Source organism: Triturus cristatus, chromosome 3_2 (genome assembly GCF_964204655.1).
Source record: "Triturus cristatus chromosome 3_2, aTriCri1.1, whole genome shotgun sequence".
Lineage (NCBI taxonomy): Eukaryota > Metazoa > Chordata > Amphibia > Caudata > Salamandridae > Triturus > Triturus cristatus.
In genome coordinates, this window is record NC_140584.1 from 957,225,372 (window position 1) to 957,237,669 (window position 12,298).

A 12,298-nucleotide genomic window follows, 5' to 3' on the forward strand; every position below is an offset into this window, starting at 1 on the left:
TCAAGGCCGAGTAGGGCCGCCGTTCCCTCAACCTCTGTGAAGTGGTGGTGTTTGTTGCAGAGCGAGGGAGAAGGCTATCCTAGAGGGAGAAGGCTAGCCTAAAGGGGTAAGTCCATCAGTATTTTATCTGGCGATCTCTTAAGGCCGCTGTAATCAGACGGAACTGTTGCCAGCGTGACCTGGGCCACGCCCTGAAAGAGTGAGCACATTCGCTCTGAAAAAAGTGACTGAATCACTGCTTCTGGCTTTCTGGTGGACCAGTTCCTTGGTTTTTAAGGAGCTACATTTGGCCTGAATATCCCTCGGGCGTCTGTTCTCTCCCTGTTGCTGTGGGAACACTCTGTGCACTCGTTCCAGTCGCACCCCTGAGCCGTTGTCTCCCAAGACGCTGTAGAAGAGACCCGCCATGAACGATTCCAGGTCCAACCCTTCGCTTTCTTCTGCCAGGCCTCTCACCCTTATGTTATCTCTTCTTGAGCAGTTTTCTAAGTCCTCGCATTTTAACAGGACAGCATTCAATTGGGCAGTGAGACAGTCCGTGCCTTCTTCCAAGGGCTTTAGTCGGCCTTCGAGCTCCTGGCACTTCGTCTCCACGTCCAGGGTGCGGGTGCCAACTGAGTTCACGTCTGCCTCAGGTGCAACTAGTTTCATTCCCATCTCTGTTCTGAAGGCATCAAACGAGGCCCCATTGTCAGCTTTGATGTCTTCCCAGAGTTCCCTCTTTAACTCCTTTAAAGTCGCCAGTAGATCCTCCTAGGTAAGTGCCATCCCTGCAGCAGTGGGGTCCTCTACTTTTCCCCACGCTCCAGGCCTAGTCCGAGCAAAATAACTGGAGTGCCGCCGCAACCATTTTGTGCTCTTGGCCCAATCGCTGGAGTAGGGTGTGAGGGAAATACCTCTCGGTTGGCTCAAGGCATCTGTTTGGAAGGGCTCTTTAGAGGCATTTGCTTGGACTCCGGTGGTTGCCTCCTAGGGACTCTTAGCCGGCTGCCAGGTTACGCTTTGTAATTGGGGAGATACACTCCCCGCTGCTGAGCCAAAGCCTCTTAGGCCAGATGTGCACAATCAGCCCCAAATTATGGTTTAACGCAGTGTCTGGGGCCTCTCAGATGTCATGTTAGGGTCAGGCATGGTCTGACTTGCTTTCATGGGTATCCCTCCTGGGCTGCAATTCCCAGCTGGGGTTCAGACTGCAGTTGCGGGGCAAGCCCAAAGCTCCCCCTGCCCTCCGCTTCACATCAGTGCGCTCCTACCTCGATAGAGTGCTGCACGTTGGGCTGTCTTGCGGACTGAAGCAATGGAAGCCCTGCCGGCCTTGCTGGGGCCCACCAGCCCCTTCTCTGCCCCGGCGTTGGTAAATCCGCCATCAGGGAGTCTAAGTCGCATGATGAGCTCCACTCTGTGCACCCAACGGCGGCTGCCGAAGTAATTAGCTGTTGGCGGCTGCCGCCATTATGGATTCTCCTCTGCCGCGATCGGAACTGACACTCCAGCAACAGCTTGGCGCTCTCGTCTGTGTCCTCTTGTCACAGCGCATTGTGTAACGGCATCTCAAGATGTTTTCACAGAGTGCCACGCGCCATGAAGACCTGGTTCTATGAAGAACCGGTCGGAGTCACGTCCTCCCAGCCATGATGGTTGGCCACACCCCCCCCCCCATGGTTGTGTTGTTAAGACCTCTTTTGGGGTGTAAGATTTTACGGGTACCCTGTCCCCGTAAATGAAACAAATTGGTGCTGTTCCACTACTGCAGAGAGTCATGTGCGCTGCACTTTACCAACACTAGAGCCTCCATATTACCCTCCATCTGTGACAATTGGGCTGAAAGGTACTGTTGTAATGGACACTTGTGAAGCCAACTGTGGATTCATGCGTAGCAGGCACATGAAAGTTCTGTGAAATTATGATATGGCCGAAAAAGAGGTACAAGCTTCTGAAACGCTAAAACCCCTTGCAAGCTGTGGTAGGCTAAGCCTGTAACGAATTTCAGAACTAGCCCCAGGAAATGCTGGATCTTAGAAGTTGGCGATGGGACTTGGTGTATTTATGGTAAACCCGAAATGGTAGCCTGGGTGTGAGCTAGGCACTGGTGCTAACCTGCATTCTTGATCAGCCAATTGTCTAGAAAGAGGTAAACGAGGATGCCTCCCCTCCTTACGTGAGCATTGACTACTGGAAGGTAATTGGTGTAGACCCTTGGGTAAGTGGTGACACTAAATGGAAGTACATTGAACTGATAATGATAGGGACTTACCACGACGCATACGTAGTGCAGGGGGGTGGGATGAAGGGAGAACTGGTTCTATGGCCCAGTTTTGAAGGAGCGCTTGGACCACTTACTCCAGAAGGCTGTGATATTCTCAACTTAGGGTATTGTTGCATGGTGGGATGTACTGAATGAAGGGCAATGGTGACAGTTTATCAAAGAGCAAAAGACACATCAGCTAGTGCAGCCATCAGAGAGACAATAATAAAAATAACCTCTTACTGGTACTATACCTCAGAGAGGGTACGAGTGGAATAGAGCCAAATCCAAGGATTGCTAACAGGGCTGTGGAGGAACCGGTTCCTCGAACACCTACTATGGCACTGCGCACAGCTCAAGGGATACTTGGAGGGAGTACTGGATGACATTGACAATGTTTGATGCCCAATTATACGGCTCCCTGCACATAATACTAGGGGCAGACAAACTTGAATATGGTCTCAAATCACCAAGGGGACCGTTGATAACGCTCCTATTGAGTGCAGCTAAAGAAAATATTGGGAGTCTGAGTCACGAGCAAGACACTGCATCATAACCAATGGCTTCACAAATTAAGGACATAAGGAGTATGGAAACATTATCATTGGAAACTGAACAGAGCTGTTTGGGCACCCTGCCTGAAGTCTGATAAATATACTAAACTAACTTACCCTAAATACCTAAAAGTACAGAGACTGACAGCCCCAAAAGATGGAGAAACGTAGAAGGGAACGCGCACGGTACAATGGCAAAGAATAAGAGACCCATGATTTAAGAAGTACGACCGCTCCAAGAATTTATCTGTAGCTACATTACAAGTGGTGGGGAAAGGAAGGGAGGAGGGTTGGGTATCTTTGTGTTGATGTGTATTTACGTTAATTATCTGCTGGCCAATGGATGTAGGCAGGTGAAAATGTTCTTTCAATAACATGAATAAAAGAAATGATCCATAAAACCCGAGATAAAGAGTCCTGATGAGGTTGCTGGTACTGGCCCCACGAGATGCAGTATCGAGCGTGCAGAGGATAGTAGCATTGGAGCTGATTTTTCCTACTGACACTAACTCTCCCCCCTTTTCCTGAACTCTTCTGGGGAATACTTCACCAGCTCCTGTATCTCTTCCCATTGTGCCTATCACATCGGACGAGAAGGCTAACGGAGTGGAGGCTCCCACTGCTACCCTCTTCCTAGCAGCACCGAGTTTTTTGCACTCCTTACCACGCAGGAGAGAATCGCCAATTGCTTGGCCATTAGCGCACTTCCGGGCAGTGTGCACCATAAGGAAATCAGGAATGAACCTGACACTTATGTAATCTGGGTCACTAGGGGAAGGTACGTGTTTTTTTCTCCACCTAGGGTGTCACCACCCTTGCCTCGACGGGTTCCTTGAAGATGTCTGTGGCCGACTTCAACATACCCTGTAGCATAGAGAAGAACTGTGCTGACCTGCGCAATGTATCCACTAAGACATCATCTTCCTCGTGGACTATATGCATATCTACCTTGTGGAAAGTAGCTGCCCTTTGTATCACCTCATGATACGCCTTTGTGTCATCCAGGGGTGATGCCCTAACCCAATAATGATCTCAATCAGGGTTAACCAGAGGATTGACATCATAGTCTCCCCAGGGGTCATTTGGGGGGGGGGTCCCTGTTCGATTCGAGCATCATAAGGGTCCGTGGTGTGTAAAGGGCTGCCTTCTACTTGAGGAGCTTGGGGAACCCTCTGATGAATGTGGAGGTGGTGACAGATATGGTGATGAATGTGCTGGTGGAGGTGTGAGAGGTGGTCATGGAGAAGGAAGAGAGGAACAAAATGAGGCACATGTGGGAGAGTGTTAGTGCCTGTTTTCTTGTTTATTTATGCCTGGGAGCTGGGGGAGGCTTCAAAGCAAGCTCTTCCTTGATGGTGAGTTTTGTCTTTCAAGGCAAAGTCTCTGTAGGTTTGGGAGGCAGTTCCCTGAAGATCTTTACCACCTAATGATGAAACAACCATTTCTGCCTGGCATCCAACTCCTCCATACTCACAGTCCTCCTTTGGGGACTTGAGGGCAAGCGGCGGGAGGAATCTTCTAGTCTTCTTCCTCCGGATCAGAGTTGGAAAAGAATATAACCTCTGGGCTACGAGTTGGTTGATGGAGTAAAATGCCCATATCACTGTTGTTCACTCACCTGGAAATCGGTTGAGGGATGTTCCTTGAAGACATCAGGGACATTGTCGGAGGCTTGCTGGTGCATCCTCTATTGTGTCCACCTTCTCTATTGTCAAGAAGAGTTCTGTTTGAAGGGAGGGCCAGGCAGGTCTCACGTGTAGTTGTCGTGGTTGAAGGAGAGGCAGGGGTTACACACCTCGTGCCGATCTGTTCACAGGAACTTCACGTGGCACTGGAAACAGTTCTGGAAGGGTGTCCATTTCAACACCCTGTGGGCATTTTCAAAGACGTTGCCATCGACAAGGGGCTTGCGGTCCCAAGGAGGGCCCAAAGTCCTGACAGTTAGTAGTTGTTCACAGTCGGTCTCCAAAACAGACGCCGCCAAGCAAAAAAGGCTTTTAACCTCCCCCCTCACCGGTTCTTCCAGTTCTCTGAGAGTATGGTAATTGATTGCCTGGTCAGGACCGAAAGAGTGCATGAGGATGGCGTTGAACTTGGAACCATGGTAGCACACGCTGTAATTCAATGGAGTGAAAATCAATCCAACATGGAGTTGGTACCCATGTGCATTACCAACTAAGGGAGGAGTCACCATATACCTCATGGTGGCAGGATTATGCATAACATGTGTACCCACGGCAACACATGCTGGAAACATATATACACACACACCTACATACAAGCAGATATACATGCACATATGTACTCCGATATTCAGACATGATAACGCACAATGTGGAGTAAATCAGCTCTAAGTTATTTCTCCACTTTCAAGTTCAATCCCAGTCAAAATGGCTTTTGTTAATGTCTAGGTCTCTTTGAGAAGGTGCACTACAAAATAAAGTCCTTAGATTAGTGTCAGTGATGTTCCTGCAACTGAAGTTGCTTTTAGCTCCTATTCTGCTACTCTCATTTCATCAGTGTTTCTGCATACCTGCATAATCCCATATCTTTTGGATTTGTTTTCTAACCCCTTTTCTATACTTTTAGCCTTCGCAGGATTCGGACATGCCGTTTCACTTATCTTCATTACAAAAGGAGTGAAAATATGTGATGTTGAACTATTGACCACACCCAGAAAAAGGTCTGATGGTTCCCAGCCCCTTTACAGAGCAGCTCCACTGAAACAGGTATAAATATTACATATTTTCCAACACAAAATACCCGTTATCAGTCAAGACATGGTGATGACATCTTTCGATGAGATTCATCCTCTTCTCAAGTCACAGAAGAAATAAAAAAGATGGAACTGAAAGCTTCCCATTTAGGTTCCCAGTAGTTAAACATTGTTCCAATCCATTGATTTTCTGTTGTCTCCTAGATTTCCAACAACTGTACTTATACCCTTCTCTCAACAAAACCACCACAGCGATCAATTACAGATATAAAGATGCAGTTACAAAACAATATGTAGTCTAAAAAAATAATTTTTATTATGCATCAGTGAATAATGCCATGCACCTACTACTGATAATGTACATAGCTTGTTAGAGGATACATATAAAAAAAAATAATTTTTGTTACCTTCAACTCCCAATTAAAGGAATCAATCTCTTCTGTGCTTACTCTGGAGAATTGTGAACACTGCTAAACTAGCTAAAACAACCGTGAAGTTCCAAATTTCTCTCAAAATAGAAATTACAAATACAGGAATTAAAAAATTATAAATACAACGGTAATTTTTTTGGGCAAAATATTTTAATTTGTTTTATAAACTGCAACTGCAGTCAACATCGTCTATGACAGGTGAAGATTTAGAATTATGTAAACAATGACTCAAGGTCTACCGCTTCATTGTACACTTACATATTGTACTAGCTACCATTGGTGAGTGTCCTGCGGGTGCAGTAATAAATAATCAATGGTCCTTCTTTCCACTTGTATTTTTTTTGACAAGCATAAAATATTTGTCCAAGTGTGCAGTCTCATTTTTTGTTAATGAGTCTTTAATTGTAATTTGACCATTTGATGCACCGAGAGAAGCGCCCACTGCCCGCAGACGATCAGATCTGTGGAGTTACCCATCTGAGGAAGTCTGAACTGCCACTTGAGTGTTGGACTTTTCAGAGGCTTTTTTCTTCTCTTCAATGTGTCTCTGGATGATTTTCCTATTAGCAGAAATATAGAATCAACAATCACAACCAAGGACTAGTGCATGCACATATACAGTGGGGATGACGGACAAAGTAGAGGTTTTCAGAAAAAAACTGAATGTGCAATAACAAAATTTAAGGTGATAAATGCTGTAGCGATCACATATTTTCTTAAAAGCTCCTTCCGTTCATAGATAACCAAAATTCCAGCATACAATTATCCTATATTCAGCACACTAGCCTAAACTTTTTCATCAAAACAAATAGCCAAAATGTGACTGCTTTACGAGTAACCAGACATGTTGAATAGGACAGATTTAATGCTGAAAAGGTCATAGTAGGGGAGTGCTAGCAATCTGAAGAGAGAAGACACACAGCCAAGCACATGTACACCATTGTCTTGTAATAGAATTTGAAAAGCACTAGTAATTTCAAGTAGTGTCTACAATCTCTAAATAATTAAGCTTAGAATACAGTTGTTATGCAAATCATAGACATCACTGACTAACTACAAGAGTTACTGGTTGTGGGCTCGACATCTGAACATTATTTATTTAAGAAGGTATGTGAAGTATCCCAAATAATGTAAAATGTTACCTACATGTAACCATGAGGATGCAGCTTGCTCTGTTGTAGATGTGCATGCAGTGCACACTACTGCCATTTTTAAACATCTTTGGTTTGACTTCATGCACAACTAGAATGACTACATACAACCGTGAAGCCTTTGATGCAGACTCCAGCTCAGACTACTCCCCCTTATCTAGCATGCACTGTCTCTGTTCCCATGAAGTGTGTATAAGGTTTTTGTGTTGATCTTTTCTGATATTGTCAGGGGTGAGCCATGTGAAACTACAACTGAACTAGCTGCAAACTGATGTTACAGGAAACATTTGCTGTTTGCAGCATGCATCTGTACTTTCACAAGCTGTGCATTGCCTGTAAAACCGTATTCTTTCCTACCAGAAACTGGTGGTGGAATGGGAAAAGGTCTTTAAAACTGGTTGACTTACTAGAGCCTCTTTTATACAATAAGCTTCCAACATTACAGTGTTAAGTGAATGTATTCACAGAGGACCATATTGATGCATGTCAGAAGAGGTCATGGTAACGAACAAGTCAATGGACATCCTCATCCGCTTGGAATGTGGTCTGGGTAGTGCACAGATTTGTTGATTAGCATGGGCAGCACACGTTTGGATGCAATGTACTGGTTATGTTGATGCCCTTAATTTGACTGGGCAAGTGTAAACAATGGCTAGTTTGTAATGCACGCATTTTTTTGTGATTGGTTTACTAAATAGTGGCCTTACTACATATAATGCGAAATAAATGTTCTTCTATTTACTGGGGATTAGTGAGGGAAGAAAGGAATTTGTTTTAATATTTTTAATAAGTTTTACATACAGTGAACACAGATGTATGTCCACACCACATTACTAACATAAATAGCTGTCTATAAAACCAAATTCTGCCACAGAATTAACTGTGGCATAACTGAATTTAAACACCTGCTATGTCCTGTATACAGAAAACAGGAGAAGACCAAATGGATATAAAAAAGTTACATGAAAAAAATACCTCTAGAACAGTCTTTATACTATTCATTAAACACGGACCATATATTTTCATACATCGCTCAGTTTTCATTCTCGGGCCTTGTATTCATTCAGATTTGGTCTATAAAACCAAATCTACTCTGCAATTCTCAACCATCACGATTTTCAAATCTTTAAGATGTTCTTTTTTGGCACCATCATAACTGGACACTGCTACACAAGAGTTCAGGTTCAAACTGCTAGTATATGCTTTGACATTGGTACAGATGGTGAGGGATGTACAACGTTTCCTACTACTAGTCTAACCCAATCAAAAACCCTTTCCTGAACACTTCAACCCAGATACACTTCCACAACATCTGGAAAAGGCTACCCACAGCTTTACCGCACCCCCAATAGATACTACAGTTTCTCAATGACAGCGCCGTAATATTTATCAGTAGCTAATTATTGCAAAACACCCGCTGTTGGGACAATAAAATTTAAGATCAAACATCACAGCCTAAGAATTGAACTATGAACTACAAATATGGTCCACTTATTAATATTCATATTAATATTTTACACCCATTATTCCCTAACAAAAGATATCACACTGGGATGCAGCCCTTTGAGATAATTTTGTTAATAATTGTGGTAGCTAAAATCTATTTTTTTAAACATGAAAAGGTGAAAAATGTTGGCCAAAAAAATGCAGTGTGTGTGTGTACACAAGATGGCCCTCAAGTTTTGTGAAAATGAAATTTAAACCCACGTTAAGGCTAAAACTAAACGTGAATCAGGGAAGTTCTCAAGGGGCTGGTGATGGGGTAAATCTCCTGAATGATCTGCAAGTGGAATTCCAACAGACGTACGCATCTCTTTTGGTGCATGGATTAGCGAAAATGTATGCAGAGGGATTTAAATGCGGTTCCTTTCCCCATTACAACCAGGGAAGCTTTAATTGTGTCCATACTTAAGCCATCTGGCCATTCATTGGATGTAGCGGCTTATAGGCCCCCTTCCATGCTGAATTTAGATGAGAACATTCTTAGTAAAGTACTGGCTAACTGCCTAAAACCAAAACGAATGAGAGGGAAGGGAAACAGTTATGTGGGAAAAGGCCCTCAGTTTCCCTGAACTTATATACATAAAACCAAAAGGGGAGGGTGTCTCCCAGAACAAGCAAACACTAAGCCCTGCTCCTTAGTGCTCATCAGGCACACTATGTGTGTTCTTATAGAACCCTCGCCCACAGGCTGATCACGTGACATGTTTCATTGTGAGGAACACACCACCAGGCGGGCTCAACCTCGCAGTGGGAGGGAGCACTTTGATATTCTCTATGACTATTAAGACAGAAAAGGTTTAAAAATAACTCCAGGGAACCCTAACACAATTCTTTAATAAGAGGGACCATGTGACATGGTTAAAAACATAACATGACTCAAAGAGGCCTTTACTCAGCCACTATGTCTATTCTATGCTTTGCAAGATGCTCCGATTTCACCAGGACCTCTAGGAGCCTTATTTATTTTATTTGAAAGGTTTTATGTAGCGCTGGCTAGATCCAGAGGTATCAGAGCGCTTTACATGATTATCAGAACATAGTTGCAGATTACATTGTTAAAAAGGTTACACCGTTTTAGAGCATAGCTACATGTCGAGACAAACAATAGGGACATATACGTGAGGGAAAAATCATGCAAGGGGAGAGATTCAGGGGAGAGGGGGTAGGAGCAGGGGAAGTAGACAGAGAATGAAGGAGGGAAAGAGGAAGGGGAGGGTGAGAGAGACAGCATGAAAGAGGAGGGGGAGGGTGACGGGGGCACAAACCGGTAGACGAGTAATAGCTGCGTCCAAAGTCCAGTAAGCTAGGATCCCAGGGGAAGTGGTATCATTTCCCCATCTCCGTTGCGTGAGGCTCCCTTTACGCAGTGGACTCTCTCAGAGGGGTCTCTGAGACTCCAAGACCTACCTACTGGATCGTTCCCCAACAAGGGGAGAGGGAGTGCTTTGTCAAGGGGCGCCATACCATACCTCAACTGTGAGTAGCTCCCTTGACGCTGTGGACTCTCTCAGAGGGGTCACTGAGACTCCAGAGTATGAATATTGGAACTTTCCCCAACAAGGGGAGAAGGAGTGCTTAGTCAAAGGGCAACAAGGGACAGGGGGCTAGGAGGCGGATCAGAACTGGTAGGTCAACAGATGGGGAACAAACGGTAAAAGAAAAAAATTACATTAATTACAGAAAGATAACACATTCAATATCAGGGTAAATTAGCGATCCAGAAAAAGACAGGGTCCACGAAAGGCAGGGGTCAGGGATAACAAAGGGAGGGAGTCAGCGAGTTGAAGAGTCCCACAAGGAAGAGATACAGATAGCAGAAAAGGAAATGTATATGTTGTAGAGTCACTCAGGGGAGAGATGCAAACGGGAAAGCTCAGAATCACAGAATAGTGATATTAGGTACAAAGAACTACTACATATACTAGTGGTTAGAGTTGTAACTATACAAATAGTAAATTCACTCAGGATCCCATTTTCACAACGATTAGGCTAAAAACAATTGTATATTACTTATCTACAGAGTGAACGGAGAAATAAGACATCCAAGGGGATAGAGGGGGGAGGGGGAGAGAAGAGACAGGTGATAGGGAAGACGGCCTGGAGCCTTGTACTCCTAACACGTACTGAGCATCAGCACGCATTTCAAGCAAGATCAAGAGATAGTTAACCGACCCTTCTATACAGGGCGAGTTAATTGAAAACTGGAGATTATCTACTTCAAGAATTCTAAAAAAAGGATAAACAACACAGAAACAAGTAAGTTGGTCTCAGGGAGCTGAATTGGGGCAGGACACGCCACTGCGTTCTTTTTGCATATAGGGCAGCAGCCAACAAGGAGGGCTTGGAGTTCCTGATTATGATATATATTAATTGGCGTTACAACAAACAAATGATGGACGGAATGCTGACAATGCAGACATTCTCCCCCAGTCAAGAGATCTGGGTTAAATCCATCGTTCTTTTGCCTACTACGCCACCCCAGTTCAGACATGGCCATATGCAAATCAGTCTTGACCCTGTGCCTCATGGGAACAGTCCAGCACGAACTGCCAAGCCATGTCTTCCCTGGACCGGAATCAAGCATCCTAGGACCGGTTTCTGGCTATCAGCCGTCATCAGCCAGGATAGCTTGACTCCAGTGGCGTAGTGAGCACGGGACCCACGTCTGGGCATACACATCCCACTTAGGGCGAAAAGCGTTACAACAAACAAATGATGGACAGAATGCTTCTCACCACAGCCCTCCGTTGCTGCATAGGGGAGATTAATGAGACCAGGTGCAACCCTTTATATGCTCAGATGGGACTTTTGTTAGGGCAACCCACTTAAACGGGGGGATAGGAGAGGGCAGGAGGGGGAAGTTTCACTGCCTGTCGAGTGAATGGATGGATGGATGAACATTGAGACCCTGGGGGTCAGTTATTCAGACAGGGGCCTCTAGCGTTTGGAGAGCAGAAATTTGGAGTGGCCTCCTCTGTCTACAGAGAATTAGTGCTTGCCTTGCGTCAACTCTTGGGTGAGCCAGACCTAGAGCCTCCCACACGACGTACTGCAGATTGCATTTTGCACACATGGTCTGGAGCTGCGCAGTGAGTGCTCATTTCTGGCTGGGGTTGCATCAGAGTTGGAGAAAAAATTGATCAGACAGACATTAAATACAGTGAAAATCTGTTTGCTCAGCTAGTATGTTAGGCAGATATTGAAAAAAACTGGCAACAGATTTTCAGATTTGGCTGCGAATATAGCTTACAGGGGCATTGCATTATGCTGGAAGTCCCCAGACTGTTCACCCCATAGTAACTGGTATAAAGAAGTGGAGAGTTTGGCGAGAAAAGACGGCTGCTCTGCAGACAGGCCATGCGTAGGAAACCCGTTGCACGGATGGAGGAGGTGGCTAATTTTACTGAACTGGAGGTTAAGTGTTCCTGGGGGGAAGACAGGTTGCGGCACTGGGTGGTGACATTTACCCAGGTCATGGACACATAACTTGACTGGATCGAACTACTCCCATACAATGATCTGTAGAAAGTGATCATTCATGGGTTCACTGCACCAGTACAAATGATACTCAGAAAACAAATCAGTGACATGTGTTTAACTGGGAATTTACTGTATTACACACAGTGTTTTGTTTCTGCTTCTTTGTTTAAACAACTGTGTACTCCACTTGTTATGAAATATAAATTGCAATGGTGTGT

At 44.8% G+C, this 12,298-nt stretch overlaps 1 protein-coding gene across 3 annotated transcripts in view; it reads right to left on the reverse strand.

Annotated features, from left to right (window-relative positions):
* Window positions 1-5,807: 5,807 nt before the first annotated feature.
* DDX52 (DExD-box helicase 52) overlaps window positions 5,808-12,298 on the reverse strand; it is a 135,178-nt gene continuing 128,687 nt past the window's right edge. For all 3 annotated transcript variants that reach the window (XM_085649498.1, XM_085649497.1, XM_085649496.1), the window contains exon 15: window positions 5,808-6,506. In XM_085649498.1, coding sequence (XP_085505624.1) covers window positions 6,416-6,506 — 91 coding nt within the window. In that variant the 3' untranslated portion in view covers window positions 5,808-6,415. The remainder of the gene's footprint in view (window positions 6,507-12,298) is intronic.